Source organism: Mirounga leonina, unplaced genomic scaffold (assembly GCF_011800145.1).
Source record: "Mirounga leonina isolate KUSES-001 unplaced genomic scaffold, KU_Mleo_1.0 Mir_91, whole genome shotgun sequence".
In the NCBI taxonomy this organism is placed as follows: Eukaryota; Metazoa; Chordata; class Mammalia; order Carnivora; family Phocidae; genus Mirounga; species Mirounga leonina.
This window is the reverse complement of record NW_023270839.1, coordinates 21,068,170-21,090,965: the sequence shown is the minus strand read 5'-3', so window position 1 is coordinate 21,090,965 and position 22,796 is coordinate 21,068,170. Positions and strand designations below refer to the sequence as shown.

The 22,796-nt window shown below is 35.9% G+C and overlaps 1 protein-coding gene and 1 long non-coding RNA gene across 4 annotated transcripts in view; one reads left to right on the top strand and one right to left on the bottom strand.

Annotated features, from left to right (window-relative positions):
- The window catches only part of CTDSPL2 (CTD small phosphatase like 2), a 76,622-nt gene that overhangs the window by 33,240 nt on the left and 20,586 nt on the right, over positions 1 to 22,796 (bottom strand). For all 3 annotated transcript variants that reach the window (XM_034994477.1, XM_034994476.1, XM_034994475.1), the window contains exon 2: positions 17,632 to 17,840. In XM_034994477.1, coding sequence (XP_034850368.1) covers positions 17,632 to 17,817 — 186 coding nt within the window. In that variant the 5' untranslated portion in view covers positions 17,818 to 17,840. The remainder of the gene's footprint in view (positions 1 to 17,631; positions 17,841 to 22,796) is intronic.
- LOC118003429 overlaps positions 1 to 22,796 on the top strand; it is a 72,142-nt gene that overhangs the window by 44,947 nt on the left and 4,399 nt on the right. The window lies entirely within an intron of this gene.

The window sequence follows — 22,796 nt, the reverse complement described above, 5'->3', positions numbered from 1 at the left end:
AATAAACTGTGCTACTGAAATACTCAATTGTACAATATCCTCTGAGTTTTCACCAATTTTCCCATATTCTTTTTTTTTTTTTTAAGATTTTTATTTATTTATTTATTTGAGACAGAGAGAATGAGAGAGAGAGAGCACATGAGAGGGGGGAGGGTCAGAGGCAGAAGCAGGCTCCCTGCCGAGCAGGGAGCCCGATGCAGGACTCGATCCAGGGACTCCAGGATCATGACCTGAGCCGAAGGCAGTCGCTTAACCAACTGAGCCACCCAGGCGCCCTCCCATATTCTTAAAGACTTGTCTGAAAGAACAGTGGTTGTTTCCTTGAGCACTCCGAGTAAGAGACAGAACCCCACTGGAATTTGCTGGCATATCACATATTACCAAAAATAACAGGGCCTGCTAATGCCACACCCCAATGCCAACCTCAATTCTTTAAATGCCCAAATTAACACCAAGGAGTCTACTCCCTAATAAAGCTCTCTATTCATTTCCTTTTATATGGGGCAAATCCACATCAGGAGTTTACACTGTTTTTGCAGTATTGACTAAAAGACTATATGCCAAGTATACTCTCGGACTATACTGATTTTTCATTTGTACATCTATTTTTCTCATTTGTAAAATTCTTCTAGAGTCATCTACTACATGAATGGTTTTCTTACATTACTGTAATACTGGCATATAATTCCTTGGTTTTCTTGTTTGTTTTTTAGTAATCTTTATACCCAATGTGGGACCCTAACTCACAACCCCGAGATGAAGAATCGCATGCTCTACCAACTGAGGAAGCCCAGTGCCCCAATTCCTTGCTGTTTTAATGAGACTACTTAGTATCTTTTGGTAAGGATTAGATTTTTAAATCTATATTAAATATAATTTGTATGTATAATCACTATTCTTATTCAACAGGAATAACTCCTTTACTTGTACTGAATATTTGTATCCAATGCTTTTATACCAGAGCAAATAAGATGCTGCTGTACATTTTCTAAAGGTTGAATATCATTTTATTATTTCTAAAACAAACCTTGGTATTCTAAATGGCCACAATTACAATTCCCTATTTGGATCAATTCTACTCCTGAAACCAATACTACACTACATGTTAACTAACTTAGATTTAAATAAAATCTTGGAAGGAAAAAAAAGATATTAAAGATTATTAAAAAGCTAAACTTTCCTAAACAATAATTCCCTACTTGGAGCAAAAACAAAACAAAGATAATATCAAAATACATCATTCCATATCATACCATATAGAATTTTACTTTTACTCAGTAGTTTCTCTAATTTTAGATATCTCTGTTAGAACAATGTCATTACAGCACAAAAGAACGCTTCAGTGATCCACAACAAAATTCTTCAAACATTTACTATTTATCATTCCCCTGCATTTTAAAATGACTAGTAAGCCTCATATTCCAAACATTGATCTCCATTGCCAGAAAACAGAACTCTCTTATAAAGTCCTTCAAGAACAGAAATAATGCCACAAAGCCAACAACACTAAGCTCCAGCAACTTCTTGAAGAAGTCTCTTAGTACATCTGCTCTAACACAAATACTTACATTCCTGAAAATCCTGCATTCTGCAACACTAAAAACAACAAGGCTTAAGGAAAAAATAATCGGTCCAGGAGGGTACAGAGAGGTATACCAGACAGATCAGTCAATGCCCCGTTAACTCTGTAACCATAGCACTAACAAAAACAATGATTGGGACACCTCCAGAGATAACTTGGACACCCCAGTGAGGCAGCTAACAGCAGCTGAAATGCTACCTCAGGGCTTAATAAAAGGTAATAAAAACAGAGAAAGAGAAACAAGGGCTTATGGGAACTGAGAAGTGGAGCTTTAAGACAGTAGGGCTAAGATGGACACAAAAGGAAATGCAGACTGCCACATGAGAAAAGTCCCTGCTAGAGTGTACTTCTCTAGGAGAGAACCCCCCTTCCCTGCCGCTGCTAATTACCACTTCTAATTAAAACCTCTGTGTGTGTGTGTTTGGGAGGGGGTGCTTTTGTTTCTGTAGCAGCTGAATTTTAAGTGTTTTACTTTCCTGATGAAATACAAAATTCAACTCCCTGGGGCACCTAGATGGCACAGTGGGTTAAATGTCCAACTCTTGGTTTTAGCTCAGATTGTGATCTCAGGGTCCTTGAGACCAAGCTGAGCCTGTTCAGCATGGAGTCTGCTTAAAAGACTCTCTTGGAGCGCCTGGGTGGCTCAGTCATTAAGCGTCTGCCTTCGGCTCAGGTCATGATCCCAGGGTCCTGGGATCGAGCCCCGCATCGGGCTCCCTGCTCAGCGGGAAGCCTGCTTCTCCCTCTCCCACTCCCCCTGCTTATGTGTCTCTCTCCGTCAAATAAATAAATAAAATCTTAAAAAAAAAAAAAAAAAGACTCTCTCTCCCTCTGCCCCTCCCCTTCCCTCCATGCTTGTGCTCCTCTGCTCGCTCTCTCTCAAATAAATAAATAAATCTTAAAAAAAAAATTCAACTCCCTTTATTCAGGATCCCCTTGTCTAGTTTAGGAAAAAGTCATGTATAAGGCAATGCACTACCCATGTTATACTGACGCTATTCCCCTATTTATCAAGAGTCTATAAGCTAATTGATGTTGTGGAATTACATATTTACTGTAGCAGAACAGACTGTACTGCGGTCATTTAAAAACACGTATAATATTTGGGGCGCCTGGGTGGCTCAGTCACTTAAGCCTCCAACTCCTGATTTCAACTCAGGTCATGATCTCATAGTCCTAGGATGGAGCCCCGTGGTGTCAGGCTCTGCGCTCAGAGGGGAGTCTGCTCAAGGAATCACTCTTTTCCTCTGCCCCTCTCCCTGCTCGCACTCTCGCTCTAAAATAAGTAAATCTTTTAAAAAATACATAAAGTATGTAAATACACACATAAAGTAAAATATTTTAGCTTACATCTCTAAGTAGGAAGAGGAAGCTATTAATATCAAGGTTAAAGCTCTGCAGTCATTGACAATAAAATCCTATTCTTCAGAATAATGCATTCAGATGTCTAATGATGCTCTAATTCTGAAAGACAATTCATCACCCAATCCTAGTCTTTCTTGAACATTCAACTATATAATTTGGAGACTTTATGAATATGGCATGATTTTTAAAAGAACTTAGGAAAAACAAGATTCCTACATTACTGTATAGGATGCTTTAATAAATTTATTAACCCTGCAATTTCTTCTCTGGAATTTATATTTTTCAAAGTTGTCCCTAAAATAAACTTTTAGGGGAAAATCTTGGGAAGGTAGTGTTCTTATGTCTCTGAATCCCAAGGGAAACACAGAGACCTAATGCAGCAAAAAAAAACCCAACAGCGAATTCACAACAAAAGCAGGAGACAAGGTTCTGTTTCCCCTAAATTCCAAGCAGATGAGGACAAATCAACAGCCACAGCACCTGAGTGCTCACATGCAGTAGTGCAGAAGAAAGCAAGGGGATCAACAAGGTGTATGATACACCTGAGAACAAGAGAAGCCCGAAATAGCTAAAAGGTAGGTAGGTATTCAATAGAAAGCATGGAAGATCAATTTTATGAGAGGAGAGTTGCTGTCCAATCTAACAGCAAAGGGGTCCATGGTGAGAATGAAATAACAGCTCCTATGAACTCTTGGAAATGACCAACTATGGCTCTCTTCTAGAATAAGCCTACACACTAAGGGGAAACTGCTGGGAATGGAATCAAAACTGAGTAACTAAGGCACAAAAGAAAAGAAGAAAAGAGGGCGCCTGGGTAGTTCAGTTGGTTAAGCATCTGACTCTTGATCTTGGTTCAGTCTTGACCTCAAGGTGGTGAATTCAAGCCCCGCACTGGACTCCACACTGGACGTGGAGCCTACTTAAAAACACAAAAGGAAAAAAAAAGAAGGAAAGTAAAGTGAAGTTTCAGATAAATATCGAGTAGTAATAAAGAGACAGGAAAACTCAAAAAGCAATCACTGTATTTTTTTAACATTACACAAAAACAACAAAAAGAGTTAGAAAAGATACCCTAAACCACACAACCTTCTAAATATTCAGAAAAACTAATCTCATACAAAACTGAGCAACAAGTATAGATGTTAAATCCACACAAAATTATTATAATAAAATATACAAGGAGTAAAATAATATCTCTACAGATAAAGAATGCATGTTAGAAAAATATGCATATAGAATAGATCAAAATTATAACCTATTTCAAAACACAAGACTTATTAAGAAAATGGTATGAGACATACAAGTTAGAAAAATTCAGATCATAACGACAGAACAAAATAATTAGAAATAACAAAAAAATCATATCAGAAATAAAGACTGAACAAGAATGGACATAAAATTGAGTAAACAATAGATTATACCTTTTAAAAGAAACAGAAGATAAAATGGGGGGGGGGGGAATTTTAAAAGACATCAAAATGTTACAAATAGTGAAGATACACAAAGATCTAACAGAAAATAGTAGTCCCTGAAGAAGGAAACCAAATCAAAAGCATGGCAAAAGAATGAATATTAGAAAATTTTCCTCAAAGAAAAGATTTTAGGGGCACCTGGGTGGCTCAATCGGTTGAGTGTCCGACTCTTGGTTTTGGCTCAGGTCAGGATCTCACGGTTGTGAGATTAAGCCCTGCATCAAGCAAGCTCTATGCTCAGCATGAAGTCCACTTCAGATTCTGTCTCCCTCTTCCTCCTGCTCACTCTCTCTCTTTATCTCTCTCTTTCTCTCAAATAAATCTTTAAAAGATTTTAAATTATATTAAAAGATATGTCTAACTAAAACTATCAACCCAGAAAATAAAGAGGATATATCTTAAACTTCATAGAATTTGAAGAAAAGAAATCCTTTGGAGATCAAGGCAAAATCATAAAGTAAAAAAAAAAATTACATTATCATCAAACTTCAACCCCAATGCTTTTTATATCAGAAGAAAATGGAGTAACAGTTAAAATAATCGAGAAGAGAAAAGCCTAGCCAAGTTATTTTATATGCAGCAAAACTGGATTTTCAACCTTAAAGAGCACTGTTACCAATGTGCAAGAATACTGTTCCCATGAGTGCTTCCTGTGGCATCTACTAGAAAATGAGCTTCAGACAACAAAAATGACTGCAGACAATGACATGAGGACTGAGGATAAGCATTAAACATACCAAACATATGCAGACCCTGTAAAACTAAGATAAATGAGGATTAAAAGATGGTATGTAATGACTATAGACTCAGTATGTATACATATAAAACTGTAAGAAAATTGGTAAGAAATATATCAAGTTTTCTTTTAAATTGTTCATTTTAAAGTCATTCTGAGACAGAAAACTTAATTCATTCCCAGCTGATCTACACAAGAAATACTAAGTGAAGTTCTTTAGGCATAGAATAATTAATACCAGATGGGATCCTAAACCTGCAGTAAGGAATGAACACCACTAAGGCAAATATGAGGAAATATAAAAGCTCTTGGTGTTCAGTACTACTGTGCTCTTACCAGCTATCTTTAACAGTCAGACTTGCTATAATCTCTGTAGCCTCATTATGATCCAGTAAATTATTTTGAAGTCTTAAAGTTTTTAATATATACATTTGTAGAAATATATGAGTACTCTTAATATACTGCTTTGCAATAGTATCAAATTTCATTTTTAAAATTATGTCTAAACAGCTATTTTGAAATACTATTAGTAATATTTTAGATAAAAGAAAATTTATAACTTTAATTAAGAATGGATCACTGAATTAAAAAAGGGAGATTAGGGATGCGTGGGTGGCTCAGTCAGTTAAGTGTCTGCCTTCAGCTCAGGTCATGATCCCTGGGCCCTGGGATGGAGCCCCACATCGGGATCCTTGCTTAGTGGGGAGCCTGCTTCTCCCTCTGCCCGCTGCTCCCCCTGCTTGTGCTCTCTGACAAATAAATAAAATCTTTAAAAATAAATAAAAATAAAAAAGGGAGATCAGACGATATATGGTTCCATCAGTCATCACACTGAGGAAGAAACTGACATACCCAAATTCTCTGACTCACAAAAAGGGGAACACTACTCCAAAGAACCTGAATCAAACTGTAGATTACAAATGAAAATATGATAAAGCTATTTTCCCTTTGGCTGCATAAATACTATTAAGTTGTCTTCTCAGGCTTTATGTAATAGACCATATTCAAATAAAGTTATGGTGCCAATTTGGTTGTACGATCATTTGATAACACTCATTCAGCATTTAAAAAAGAGGAATTTAAATGTATACATGATGAGTTCTTTAAAAGCCAAAAATCGTTACAGCTTTTCAAACTAAAAATTAAAAAAGCCAATGAGATTATCTTAAAGAGTAAGTTATCATATTGCATTGGTTGAAAAAGTGTACATAATATCTGAAAGACTTATAAACTCTTGCATAGTAGATATTGCTGGAAGCCTGCTGCATAAAGTCAATAAAAGAAACAGGCTCTTCCACTTCCCAAAGATAAAATTACTCACTGAATTGAAGACTTATCTGCAAATATAGGAAATGAGTTAATATCTGGTCCATAGAATTGTATTTCTGCCTTACAGATATGGCCGACTTTCTGTTTTGTTTTTTTTTTTAAGATTTTATTTATTTATTTGACAGAGAGAGAGATAGCGAGAGCAGGAACACAAGCAGGGGGAGTGGGAGAGGGAGAAGCAGGCTTCCCGCCAAGCAGGGAGCCCAATGCGGGACTCGATCCCAGGACCCTGGGATCACGACCCGAGCCGAAGGCAGAGGCTTAACGATTGAGCCACCCCAGGCGCCCCCGACTTTCTGTTTCGACTGATACTAGCATCAACTAATCATCAAAGATCTTCTTTACTGTGAATGGTAACAAACACAAGCGGTGAATAATTTTTCCGCATCTCAGTTTACCCTGAAATAACTTGTGCTGAATATTTGTGCTAACTATACAAAAGCAATGATACATCTAACTACTGTCACTTAGCACAAATTAAGGCAATGACACCCAATAGTCACTGTATTATTTACTGCCATGCACTAGCAGGGGGGAAAAAGCCAGTATGACTTAAGAATGTTCCTGACGAAGCTGTAAAATTAATTAAATCTCAACCCTTAAATATGTCTTAACATTCTGTATGATGGGATGATTAGTATAATAAAACACTACTGCTGCAAACTTGTGCTTCCACATTTGTCTTGAGAAAAAGCATTTGAGCTGGAGCACCTGTGTGGCTCAGTCCATTAAGCATCCAACTCTTGATTGCAGGTCATGATCTCAGGGTCATGAGATCGAGCCCCGCCTTGGGCTTGTGCTGAGCACAGAGCCTGCTTAAGTGTCTCTCTCTCCCCCTCTCCCTCTGCCCCTCACTCCCTAAGGAAAAATAAAAAAAAGAAAGAAAGAAGGAAAGGAAAAAGAAAAGAAAAAGAAAAAGGATCTGAGTGACTGGTATTATAAGCTGAGTTAGATCACTTTTCCAATGGAAAACTATTTTTACTTGAAGTAGATATTTTCTGAAAAGTGAACAAAGCAAGTTTATCACTTCAAGAAAAACTTTTTGTTGCCAACAATAAAATGTGAGAGCTTTCAAGCAAAAATCGTAATTTTAGAAGTTGGACCCAGGAGCGCCTGGGTGGCTCAGTCGGTTGGGTGGCTGCCTTGGGCTCAGGTCATGATCTCTGGGCTCTGGGATCAAGACCCGCATCAGGCTCCCTGCTCAGTGGGGAACATGAATCTCCCTCTCCCTCTGTCGCTCCCCCTGCTTGGGCGCTCTCTCTCTCTGTCAAATAAATAAATAAAATCTTTAAAAAAGAAGCTGGACCCAGCACCATGAGCTTGACTTAAAACTAGTACTTAAAAACTATCCTGTTGCAGGGCACCTGGGTGGTTCAGTCGATTGAGCACCGGACTCTTGGTTTTGGCTCAGGTCATAATCTCGGGGTCATGAGATCAAACCCCACGTTGGGCTCTGCACTCAGCCATGAGATTCTTTCCCCTCCCTCTCCCTTCTCCTGCTCAGCTCGCTCACACACTCTCTCAAATAAATAAATAAATGAATAAATAAATAAATATAAAATATTCTATTGAGATTAATGGGGATGTTGACAAATGTGATTTTTAGTACTGAATAATTAAATATATCAACATGTCGAAGATCTATATAATTCAATGAACCAGTATCTTCTAAATAACCAGTGCACAGTGTTAGAAAATCATACACAGTACATCATTCATTCCAGGTGCAAGACAGACTAACAAAAAGATCACTGCAGCACTTTCAAATTCCATCTTGGAACAAGAACCTAAGAAACTATATTTGTCAAGTTTCGGTATAGTATACTAGACTATCACAATAATTTAAAAAGAGTATTAAAATACTCCTCCCTTTAACAAATACATGTGAGTATGGTTTTCTTTAAATGCTCCAGTAATAACAAACTATGTATGAAGCCATCATTAAAGACATCTGCAAAATTATAAATAATGTCATGCTTCCCGCTAATTTCCTTTTTGTTTTTAGGAAATAGTTAAAATGTTATCTGTATTAACATTCAGTGAGTTTATAATTGTAATTATGATTAAATATTTTCAAAATTCCTCAGTTTTAATATCTAGTGAGATATATTTTGATAGATATAATCCATATAAACAAATGTTCTTCAGGGTTTCCAATAATGTGTTAAGAAGGTAAAGGAGCCTGAGATCAAAAAGTTTAAGAATCACTCGCTTAAGAGGGATTACTAATGAAATCACAAGAAAAAAGTTAAGAAGTCACCCCCCACAAATGGGGAAAAAATCTGAACTGTCAGTTCACAAAAGAAAATCCCTATATGGTCAATAAGCACATGATCAACCTCATTAATCATCAGGGAAATGCAAAATAAAAACACAATGAGGTAACCACCCCACCCCTGTAGAAAGACTAAAATTAAAAAGACTGAAAATACCAGATATTGCTGGGGATGTGGGCAACTGGAATTGCTGGATGGAATGTAAAATGGTACAGTCTGGAAAACAACTGGGCAGTTTCTTAAAAGTTAAACAGTCTTTCAACAAATGGTGCTAGGACCAATAGGTATTATTAATATGTAAAAAAATACAGTTGGACCGTTACCTCACACCCCCTACAAAAATTAATTCAAAATGGATGAAAGAGCTGAAAATAAGAACTACAACAGTAAAACTTGTAAGAAAAAAACTTAGAAGCTTATAAGAAAAAACTGGAGAAAACTTAGGCCTAAAACTTTATCAAACCTTGATTCTGACAATAGCTTCTTGGATATGACACCAAAAATATATAAGCAACAACAACCAAAAATAAATTGAACTTGGTCAAAATTTAAAACTTTTGTGCTTCAAGGGGGTCTGAAAGAATGGGAGAGAAAATCTACAAATCACACATCAAATAAAGGACTTGCACCTAAAAGAGAACCCTTAGAATTCAATTATAAAAAGCCAAAACCCAATTTAAAATGGGCAAAGGATTTAAGACATTTCTCCAAAGAAGTTACAATGACCAACAAGCTCATGAAAAGACGCTCAATGTCACTGGTCATTAGGAAAATATATTATCAGAACCACAATAATATTGATACCATTTCACACTCACCAAGATGGCTAAAACTTTTAGACAATAAATAAGTATTGTTGAGGATGTGGAGAAACTGGAACCCTCAACTTTTGTTGCTGGGACTTTCATATGGTGCAACCATTTTGGAAAACAATCTTCAATTCCTTAAAAAGCTAAACAGAATTATCGTATCATCCTGTAATTCTCCTCAGTATATGCTCAAGATAAATGAAAATAGATTTCCACAAAAAACCTTGTATGTGAATGTTCACAGCAGTCATTTTCGTAAGAGCCAAAATGTGGAAAAAACCCAAATGCCCATCAACTGATAACATGGAGTATGTATATCCACGCAATGGAATATTACTTCACATTAAGAAGGAATGATGAAATGTTACATGTTAGAACAGAAACGCACATTGAAAACATGCTACATGAAAGAAGCCAGACCTAAAAGACTATATGTTGTAGAATTCCATTTATATGATATGTTCAGAATAGGCAAATCTATAGACAGAAAGTCAACTATTGGTTGCTCAGGGCAAAGGAGGAAGGGAGAGTTGATGGGTGACAGCCACTGAAGATAATTTAAGTGGTGTAAAATTGATTGTGTTAACAGTTGCAAAACTCTGTGCATACACTAAAAGCTACTGAATTTATACCTTAAATGGGTGAGTTTTATGGTTTGCTAATTATATGTCTCAATAAAGCTACCACAAAAAAATAAACATGCATTTATTGTATGACCCAGCAATACCAATCTTAGTTATTTATCCAACCTTAACTTAAATATATGTCCACACATGGACTCAACACAGATATTCATAGCACCTTTATTCATGATAGCCAAAAAACATATTCAATCCAAATGGATAAACAAATTATGTTATGCAGTATACTCATACAATAGAATTCTGGGCGGAGGGGTGAATAAAGCAATGAATACATGCAGTAACAAAAGTGAGTTCAAAAGCTTTATACTGAGTGAAAGATGCAAGAAATGCTGTATGAGTACAATCATATGAGACTCTAGAAACATTTATGTGATCTACAACAATAGTAGATTGATGGTTGTCTAGGGTGATGCTGTGAAATTGTCTGCAAAGACTGTAAGGGTACTTCTCGGGCATGAGTGTATAAATATGTTAAAGTTCGTGACAATATATACTTTATTTTTTTTTTAAAGATTTATTTATTTATTTATTTATTTGCGACAGAGAGAATGAGAGAGAGAGAGCACATGAGAGGGGGGAGGGTCAGAGGCAGAAGCAGGCTCCCTGCTGAGCAGGGAGCCCGATGCGGGACTCGATCCAGGGACTCCAGGATCATGACCTGAGCTGAAGGCAGTCGCTTAACCAACTGAGCCACCCAGGCGCCCACAATATATACTTTAAATAGGTGTGTTTTGTTGTACATAATTATAACTCAAAAAGTTAATTTTTAAAGTCAATATAGGAGACAGAATGAAATTCTAAAAGATAACTAGTTTGCCAAAATGAAGGCAGGATAAGAAAAACCCAGCTAAACTAAACATGTCAATTTAAATATAAATACACAGGGTATATTTATACATGGGAGGGAAAGAACTATAATCATGAAAATGCTAGGAAAGTTATGTAGCTATATTAATATTAGGCAAAATAAACCTCAAAGCAAATATTACAGATAATGAGAGACATTTCACAGCGGTAACAAGAACAATTTATATTCATTACAAATGTGTATACACCTAACAAGAGAACTTCAAAATATGTAAAGAGAAAAACTGGCAGAACTGAAAGGCAAAGTCACAATAATAGTTGGAGATTTTAACTTCCCTCTCTTAGTAACTGATAAAACAAGTTTAAGATATAGAAGAATGAAATATTATCACCAACTTGATCTATTTAATAGTTACAGCACTATTATGCACTAAATAATTCTAGAATATGCACATTTCTTCAAATACACATGGGACACTCAACAATAGACTATATGCTAGAAAATATCAAAAAATACCAAAGAAATGAAATCATACAGAATATATTCCTAGACCAATGATATTAAATTATAAATCAACAATTAAAAGATATCTAAAAAATACCCAAATATCTGGAAATTAAATAACACATTTCTAAATAATCCATGAGTCAGAGAATAAATCACACATACCCACAAAAAAGGTAATAAAAATATAATCAGATGAGCACCAGGCGATGTATATATGGAATTGCTGAATCACTGTATTGTACACCTGAAACTAATATAACACTGTATATTAACTAACTGAAATTAAAATAAAAACTTAAAAAATATATAATCAGAATGTGTGGGAAAATAGTACTTTGAAATTCACACCTTTAAAACTTATACTGGGGGAGGGGAAGGTGTAATATCCACGATCTAAGCAAGGGGCTGGCAAACTACAATCCAAGAAGCCAACTCCAGCAAACTGTTTTTGTATGTCCAGCAAGCTAGGAATGGGTTTTTTTGTTCTGTTTTTAAAGATTTTACTTTTTTTAAGTAAGTTCTACACCCAACACAGGGCTTGAACTCATGACCCCAGGACCAAGAGTCACATGCTCTACTGACTGAGCCAGGCAGGAGCTCTGGGAATGGTTTTTTATATTTGTAAATGGGGATGGAGGGGGAAGGGAGTAGGATCAAAAGAACAACGTTATTTGATGACATATGAAAATTATATGAAATTCAAATCAGTGTCCAAAGTTATGCTCATTCATTTATGTATTATCTGGAGAGCTGAGTAGTAGCTATAACACAATACAGTCCACAAAGCCTAAAATATTTCTTATCTGAAACAGTTACAGAAAAAGTTTACTGATCCCTGATCTAAGCTCCCACTTCCAGAAACTAAAAAAGTAAAAATAAATCAAACCAACAGTGTAAGAAAACATTAAAAATAACAAGTAGAAGAAATCAATTAAATAGAAAATGGAAAGAGAAAATTAACAAAGATATATGTTGGTTCTTCGAAAGAGTAATGAAACTGACAAAGCTCTAGCAAGACAGATCAAAACAAAGATAAATAAATTATCCATATCCAGAATGAAAAGAGATACATCATTATAGATCCATCAGACATTGATATTTATGTAAATATCACAAAACTTCACAACAACTTTCAACAACTTGGATGAATGGACCAATTCCTTGAAAAACACATATGACCAAAACTGAAATAAGAAACAGAAAAGCTAAACAGCCTCATATATATTACAGAAATCAAATTTATAATAAAAGCTATCTCACAAAGACTTCTACTACTTATTAAGGATAAAATAATACTAAGCCAATAGAAGTTCTTTCAGAAATAAGTAGAGGGAACAACTGCCTTACGATCCAAGCATAATCTTGATCCCAAAATCTGAAAATAGGACAAATCAAGGCAACTACGGACCAAAGCCCTCATGAACACAGATGCAAAAATCCCTTAAAAAAAAAACATAGTGAAGCAAATCCAGCAATACAAGTTTGGTTTTGCATTAAAAAATATTTCTGCACTACTCCACATTAAAAGAATAAAAGAAAATCTGAAGAACATTTCAAGAGATGGAGAAAAGTCTTTGACAAAACTCAACATGTTAAGAATTTTTAGCAAACTAGGACTAAAAGGGAACTTCCTCAAACAAGTAATAGATAACTATGAAAACATTTAGTTAACATCATATCTAATTGTAAACAAACTCTTTTCCTCTAAGATCAGAAACAAGAGAGGTGTTTCCTCTCACCACTTCTATGGAACACCGTACTAGAGGCCCTAACTAATGCAATAAGTAAAGAAAAAGAAATAAAAGACCTAGAGATCAGGAAAAAATAAGTGAAATTGTGGTTAACTGGTATATGTTATGATTATGTATGTATAACCATCTAATCTGAACTTATAATTTTTTTCATGCCATAATAAATGGTAAAGTACTTACTAATCTAGTCATTAAAGAACACATCTACAGAGACTGACTTATACTAACTTTGGTAGGAAGGAAGAAAATTCCCAATAAAACCATGAAGCTTGGTAGTAAGTACAAAGGTCAGAGTTACAACAAAGTTTTCATCTAGCCATATTTTTCAAACCAAGGGATACGACCCATCAGTGGATCATGAAATTAATTTAAAGTATTAAAATCACCTTTATTTTTTAAAAAGATTTATTTATTTGAGAGAGAGAAAGAGAGTGAGTGAGCACACAGTGGGAGAGGGAGAAGCAGACTTCCTGCTGAGCAGGGAGCCTGACATGGGGCTCAATCCCAGGACCCCAGGATCATGACCTGAGCCGAAGGCAGATGCTTAACCAACTGAGCCACCCAGACGCCCCCTAAAATCACCTTTAAAAGGAGAATAAGAAACAAAAGAAAAAGAAAAATCAGACATATGAAATATATTAAGGGTGAGTTTTGTTTCACATGTATGAATATAGTAAAAGATATATTTCTAAGGGTTATACTTAAAAGATCTTAAAACACTGATTTAATGTAATAGGTAAGGGAGCACCTGGGTGGCTCAGTTGGTTAAGCCTCTGCCTTTGGCTTGGGTCATGATCTCACATCCTGGGATTTAGCCCTGCGTTCGACTCCTCACTCAGTGGGGAGTCTGCTTCTCCCTCTCCCCCAACTCCCCGCTCATACTCGCTCACTCACTCTCTCTCTCTCAAATAAACTTTAAAAAAATATAAGTAAGGATTTTATTATTTCATTAGAATTATAACCATATGCAAATTGATGACCTAACAACAAGAGTGTAACAGTATTTAGATAAGAACAGAGGAAAAGATCATTTTGTTATGGGAAAACTCTAGCAACCACCTATTTGGAAAGGTGTAGGAGGTTTCTGATATAAAGCAAATACATTTTAGCTGTGAGGCTTTCACTTCAAATATATATTAGAAATCTCATTATGCTAGGGCACCTGGGTGGCATAGTCAGTTAAGTGTCTGACTCTTGGTTTCGTTCAGGTCGTGATCTCGGGGTCATGAGATTGAGCCCCCCATCAGGCTCCGAGCTCAGCATGGAGTCTGCTCGAGTTTCTCTCTTCCTCTCCCTCTGTCCCTCCCACTCGTTCTCTTTCTCTCAGATAAATAAATCTTAAAAAAAAAAAGAAAAAGAAAAAAAGAAATCTCATTATGCTAAAAGCAGAAAGACTGCATGTCAACAATTCTTGAGTGCTCTTGCTGACAATTTCTTAATTCTGAAATCAGAGAAGTGGTAAACATTTGAATCATAAAATCTGGATTTGAAAGAGATCAGAAATTTCATTCACCCCGTTAAGCGCTGAATTTGTGTCGTGCCCCCCCCCCCGCCGCAATTCCCAAAGTCATTTGTTGAAGCCCTAACCCACAGAATATAACCGTATTTAGAAATACGGCTTTTAAGCAGTAATTAAATTCAAATGGGGTCATTAGGGTAGGCCCTAATCCTGTTATGAGTGGTGTCCTTACAAGAAGAGATTACAACACAGACAACACAAAGGACTGAGGGGCAACTGTGGGAGGACACAGCAAGAAGGCAGCCCTAGCAAACTAATACACATACTTATGTTCATAAATTAACAACCTATGTTTGGTTTACCTAAATACTCTCATGGCTAATTTATACAAAATTAAGACCAGAATACAGATTAAAACTTGTTAGCAATATAAAAATGGGTCAGTAATGGTAAAATGGAAAGCACCAACAGCCACTGATCCTAGAAATCATAATAGTAACAGAAGAGCAAAAAAGTAGGGGGATACGAGGAGAGCAAGTTTCAGAAAGTCAGACTCCTGAAACAGGCATGAAAGCAATGTCAGATACCTTAGAAAGGATTACAGCTCAAAAGAGAAAGCAAGAAGGTTTGTCTAAAAAGTTCAATTCTAACCACATAACTTTAAAAGTCCAAAAGCAGACAAAAAGGAACGGTACCAAAGAAAGAAAAAAGGCAGCACAGGAAGTTATCTAGCTGACTTGGTTTTAAAAAGGACACTTGTAGAGATAAGAAATGTAGTTTATCATCTAGTCAGACTAAAGGAGATGAAGATATATGCAAAAAGTACTAGGGGGAAAAACTTCCTATAAAAAGAATAAGCTTCAGGAAGCTCTGAAACGATGACAGAATATAAATAAAATGACAAAGTGGGAAGGTAGTATAAAAGATTCAATTCTTATTTGCTTTCATCAAGAAGAATTTTCAATTCTTACACAAGATAGGTGATGCTCCTAAGACATTATCTAGCTACTTTGAGACAAAATGGTATAAGAGAAAGAGCACAGGTATCAGAGTCAAACGTAACCTGGGTTTAAATCTCAGCATCGTCTTTATTGTAGAGGCAATAGTGCATAGTGGGTTAGAAGTGTAGGCCCTGAAGCCAGGGAATTTGGGTTTCAATTCCAGTGTTGCCACTTAAAGCTAAGTAACCCTGCAAAAGTTATTTAACCTTCCTGTGCCTTAGTTTCCTTATCTGTAATACAGAGATGATTGAACCTACTTCATATGGTTCATACAGCTTAAAGAAGTTATTATACTTAAAGCACTGAGAACAGTGTATGACATATACTAATAGCTCAATAACTGACAGTAATTACTGTTGCATTTGTTCTTTATTGTTCGTTTTTATCCTGGACATTTATTACAATTACTGTTGTTAATGACATGTTCAAGTTACTGAAATTCACTAAGCCTAAATTTTTCTCTTCTCTAAACTATCAAAAGATAGATATATGAATTAAGGACATACAAGATATAAAGCACCTAATAAATATACTCAATAAACATTACCTGCCAACCCCTACCCACATTTTGAAAAAGACAACACTGTACTTAAGATACTGAACATAAGCAAGCATTGTATAGATTCTCAATAAAACTTTAGAATATATTATCAAAGAGATGATTTAATGACAATGAGATAAGAAATAACAATTAGAAGCCAGTATAAGCTCAGGGTTAGTAAACTGGGGGCGGGGGGGGGAACAGTATACCTTGATTTTAGCAAGACATTCCAATACTAATTTTCATAATAACCTTATAGAATACAATAAAAAAAAAATCTGGATGATTAACAGTACAATTAAATGAATCTGAAGCTGCAGGAAAACTCTTGCCCCCCAAAATTACTGAAAAAGACGTTAGTGTGCAAACAGGTTTTTAGTAGCCCTATCTTATTTAACATCTTTAAGCAGCCATAATGAAAAATGCAAGATTTTGGTTTAAAAAAAATAGAAACTTGACAGAAATTTCCATAGGAAAACCTTGAATGTGTAGTTGACATGGGCAAAAATCTGCTAACCAACAAAGACAGACCTTACTACTAAAGGAGAAAAAATCATATATGTTATGCAATGGTGCCACATTAACAGAAGAATGCCCAGATCAAAAGAATATGAACAGAAGTCAGAAGACACAGGTAAAACCTATCTATCAAATTTCTTTTTTTTAACCAAAATCTTGTATTTTTCCTTAATGTCTACATTACATACAATGAATGAATGACAGTAACACTATTTATAGAGTACGTTAAAATTTCTCAAACTGCTTCTTCTGTTTGCCATCTAATGTAAAAACAACTCTGAGACAGATAAAGCAGTTAGAATTAGTCCCATTTTACTGTCTTCTTGAGGTTCAGAGGGGTAAATGAGTTTCCTCAGATGAAGTTGATCCAAAGTACAAATGTGGAGCATGTAACTCCTAGTCAGTGTCCATTTTTTCTTTAATAACTTTTTTTTCCTCTTTAATAAAGTAATACATTCATTATAAAGTGTTAGAATTCAGACAGAAAAAGCATCTCCCTAATCAGACACTGTATTAATATTAACAAGAAAATTTAACTTTTCTCTGAAATGAAAAAAAATGGAAGTGAGAGAAACAATTCACATAAAATAAGGAAAAATTTCTTTTACTTTTCATAATACTATGCTGAAAAAAAAGGAGGCTAAATGGATCAGTTAAGTAGAATAAATGTTTTCTTGAATGGCCATTAAATATTTTTCATGTTATTAACTCCTAAAAATGTAAACATTCCCTTAATCCACTAGCAATATTAGATTTCTCATCTTTGCATGCTTAAAGAAAACCACCTAAATTTTAATTTTAATGATGTAAGTACAAGTAGTAAAACCATTACCTTGGGTGTGCTTCCTTTAATGAATTTTTTAATTGAAGACAACAAGCCGGTTTCATTTTTCGGTGTTTTTTCTCCCCCTGAAGGCAGGCTATCATCAACCTCTGAATATTTCCTCTTTGCTCTAGCAGTACGTTGTGTTTGGATTTGATTTGATTGCTGAGAAGCTTTCCGTGTTCTCAGCCTCATCTTTATGAGTGCCACATATAAAACTATAAGAGAAAAATAACAAGGGTTATTACAATTAAACCTAGCACACCAAAATGTGTCCAGCTTATATAAGAAAAATCTCTTGGTCCAAGTCTCTAAGGGATTACAATAAGAAACCAACATTTTAAGCGAAAGGTTGCTTTTTTACACATTATCCCAAGTAACCTTCCCACCAACTTCTAAAATATTACACCCTATAATCTAATAAAAATATGAGTAACACCAGGGTGCCTGGGTGACTCAGTCTTAAAAGGTAAGCGTCCAACTCTTGATTTTGGCTCAAGTCATGATCTCAGGGTTGTGAGATCAAGCCCCGTGTCAGGCTCCAGTGCTGGGTATGGAGCCTGCTTAAGATTCTCTTTCTCCCTCTCCAAAAAAAAGAGTAACACCAAAAAGAGTGTGCACACTCTTTTCATAGCACTATGCTGCCTCCACCCATGCTGACCATTATCATTCATTAAATCATTCATTCAGCAAGTATTTATTGAGCACTTAACCACATTCAAGGCACTGGGCTAGGCTTAGCACCTAGTAAATAGTAAACAACATATGGAAGGTTTTTTCCACAATGTAGTGGAAAAACCCTCAGTGAACGAATTAATTACATGAGCATGATTCTAATGATCAACAATCATACAAGTGTAAGAAGCGCAGCTGGATCATTCAATTTATAAGATAATTTGATCCTACTACACATAATGATACTTTAAAAGCTGAATTCCCATTAGAAAGAAAATATGAGGTAATCTACTTGGAATTCTCTCACTTTATGGATGAGAAAATTAATGGCTGGCAAAACTGTACCAAGACACAGAAATGGTTAAGTACATACCCTAAATTAGAATCTGAAGTAGAATATAAAAATTACCAAACTAAGAATTAAGAAATGTGAATTCAATCATAGCTAAACTAGTCACTTGTTTTTTCACCTGTATAAAGAATACATTCATCTTACCATCCTGAGTCTCACAATGAAAAAGGAATTAGAAAAGGCTATAAAGTACAGAGAACAACACTACTACTCACAACAGTGAATGCATTCACAGAAAAGTCTAACTCCATTTAAGCATTCTAAACTCCTAAAGATGCAGAAATTCCTGGCAAAGGATAGGGTCTTCACCAACCAATTAAGAAGCTTAAGACATTGTGTCTTTACTAATTCAACCTAACAGTCACAGAAAAAAAGTTAAAAACTTTTAGAAAGTTATATATATATATATGTAATCTACTCCAACAAAAAACCCCAAACTCTAATGATTCACTAGAGGAGTCCCTAAATATCTTTACAAACAACTATTTTTTTCCTAGCAGCAAATGGTGCTCAGTTTACACTGCCATCCCAAAATAAAAAATACTGCCTTTTCTCCTAAAGAGTCCATGTAACTTCTAAAGTGATTTATCATTCAAGGCATGTATTATTTACTTTAAAACCCTATTTAGAGTGCATAAATGTTGTCTTAATTCCTTAGTTATTGAGCATAGCACGCCTTAGAAAAGGAAAATTCCCATATAGAAAAATGCAAGGGGGAATTTCTCAAAACTATTTTTAATCAATTTCAGTAATTTTTTTAAGTTTTATCAAAAATACCCAAGAATTCATCTATCTTAAGCCCAGAATCATTAAATGGAAATTATAAAACCTTATGAAATAATACACTGATGTAAAGTAGGTCTTAAAAGACTAAAGGCACATAGGTAAGTCCAGTCTTACGAAGTTTGGTTGATTAAAATTTAAATACCTATGGTCACCTGCTACTAGAATATTAAGGATGAAAACTATAACCTCTGCCCATGAGAATCAAAAAGTCTGGCAGGTAAGTATACATATCATAGTGTATATATAAAATGCTAGATCTCTCCGCATGAAAAGAGTGAAGACCGTTCTGGGAAAGCTTAGGAGAAAGGTCCTTTAAACTCAAAAATAATAAGTGGGCATTTACTGGAAAGAAAGACAAGAGCATTCAAAGAAGGAGCTGAAAAGTGGGTTTTTCTCCATTCCAATAGTGAATTGTAAAAGGTGTACTTGACAGGTCTAAAAGGGCTCCGGGAGGCAAAATGGCCACGACAGGGACAGCCCCAGAGGTGATGCGGTACCAGAGCGTACGCCTTTACCGAGGGCCACGAGAGTGCGAACAAGTGAGCTCATAGCTCAACCCAACAAATGCGTGTTGGCTTTTCTTGCCATGGCCATGGGGATGTGCCAGTAAAGCCTTTGCCCTGATAGGCAATTCAACATTTCACAGCCCTGATCTGGAAACTCCCAGAGGGCTACAAAGGCACGAGGCCAGTCAAGCAAGTCCTCAGTCCGGAGAGGTGTGACACTGAGCACTCCATGCCTACGGGTGCAGCCTCCAGGGCAGCCACTTCTACTGGTTGCTCTGCGCTCTCACCTTAAAGCTCTGCCAAGCAGAGGCCCTTGTGCGGGCAGAGAAGCTGTCAGTGAGCACCGTGCTGGCTGGTGAAGAGTTTGTGGTGGCAGAAGAATGCGCTCCGTGTTCTAATTTCCAGGCTAAAACCACCCAAGTGTGGTTCCACAGGGTATGTGGAGAAAATCACACGCAGCTCATCTAAGGGGAATGAATTCAAAAGCCGCCGCTCAGCTCTGATGGAACAACACTTATTCTGGAAATCTGAAGGGGCCGTTGTGGGTGTGGCCTTGGTCTTGCTTGCCTTGTTCATCAGCGACAGTAGGACAGAAAAGCTCTGGAAAAAGTCCAGGAGCAAATCAACTCTATATAGCTACCTTCTACTCTTTGATAGTGGTCTTAGGGATTGTACCTCAGACAGAGACAGTAGAATGAATGGATTTGTGCCCCTAGTTCTTGGGAACTTGTAGTGGCATTTCCTCCTCCATCTCATTTAGATCATTAACAAGCAAAATATAGAATAGTTCCCTTCCCTGTTAATAATTTGGTTTACCACAGGAAGTCATAGTGGCAGAAACAGGATAGCAACTTTATGCTCCAGTTTACCAACTACCTATCTTCCCCTTCTTCTGCTACTTATTTAAAACTTTCAGGATGTAATTTCAGCAAAGAAGTTTATTTCTCAACCAAAATCTGTTTCCCCTCAAACCTAATGCCCAAAAATAAAAAAATAAAAAAAAATTGCAGATGGATTAAAAAAAAAAGGTCTATATAAAGGCTGGAGCAGTCAAGCCCTCATGAACTTTCAAAACAGACTACTCACACAAGAGATGGAAGAAAACATATACTTTTCAATTTCTCATGGAATACTTACCAAGACAGACCATATGCAGAGATGTAAAACATCTAAATAACTTAAAGACTAAAATCTTACAAAGTATGTTCTCTGACCACAATTACAAATTAAAAAAAAATCTTAAAGAGTACCAAATATTTGAAAGTTTTAAAATATATTTATAAATAAACCATGAGTCAAAAAGAAAGAAAGAAAAAAAAGAGAAAACAAAACAAAACCACAACGGAAATACAAAATATTTTGGACTAAAAATAACAAAAACACAGCAGCACATCAAAACGTGTGGGATGTAATAAGCAACATTCAGAGGGAAATTATAAACATATATGCACCTCACACCAGAGTCTCAAAATATATGAAGTAAAAACTGTCAAACAAAAGTGAAAAATAGTTTGACAATAATAACTGGATATTTCAATATCCCATTTTCAATAATGAATAGAACATCTAGACCAAAAATCAATAAGGAAATCAAAGACATGAACAATTCTCTCCACCTAAGAGATGCATATGGAACATTCCACTCAACAACAGCAGAATCTATAACATAGTCCAGGACAGACTGCATGTTTGGACACAAAACAAATCTCATAAACTTAAAAGGACCGAAATCATAACAAGTATATGGTATCCAAACACACTGGAATGAAATTAGAAATCACAAGGAAAGAAACTTGAGTAATTAACAAATACGTAGAAATTAAACAATAAACTCTTAGATATGTAAGCAGTGTATCAAAGAAGAAATCACAAGGGGAATTAGAAAATACTTCAGGATGAAACCAAACAAAATCGCTACAAAAACTTATGAGATGCTCCCAAAACAATGCTCAGAGGGCAATTTATGTAAACGCTTATATTAGGAAAAGACCTCAACTCAATAATAAAGCTTTTCACCATAAGAAACTATAAAGAGAAAAACAAACTAAATCTAAAGGAAGCAGAAGGAAGGAAATAAAGAATAAAGCAGAAATAAGTCAAATAGATGATTTAAAACACAAAACAAAAAGAAATTAATGAAGCCAAAAATTTGTTCTTTGAAAAGATCAACAAGATTGGCACACCTTAAATTAGACTAGCCAAGAAAAAAAAAGAAGCCTCAACCTATCAAAGTCAGGAGTGAAAGATGGGTCATTAATACTAACTCTACAGAAATAAAAACAATTTTAAGGTGGGGCACCTGGGTGGCTCAGTCATTAAGCGTCTGCCTTCGGCTCAGGTCATGATCTCAGGGTCCTGGGATCGAGCCCCGCATCGGCTCCCTGCTGGGCGCGAAGCCTGTTTCTCCCTCTCCCACTCCCCCTGCTTGTATTCCCTCTCTGTCAAATAAATACATAAAATCTTAAAAAAAACACACACACAATTTTAAGGGACACCAACAAATTAGATAACCTAGATGAAATGGATTAACTTCTATAAAGACACAAGTAAAATGTGCTCAAGAAAAAAAAATCCAAAGCCTCATATAAGCAGAGACTGAATTACTGATAATAATTTCTTTAAAAACTTCCCGGGGGAGCCTGGCTGGCATGCAACTCTTGATCGCTGGGTTGTGAGTTCAAGCCCCACTTTGGGTATAGAAAATACTTAAAAATAAAATCTTGGGGCAGGGGGTACTTCCCACAAAGCAAAGTCCAGAACCAGATGGCTTAACTGGTGAATTTTACCAAATGTTTAAAGAATTAATAACACGAATCCTTTGCAAACTCTTCCAAAAAATTGAGGAACACCTCCCA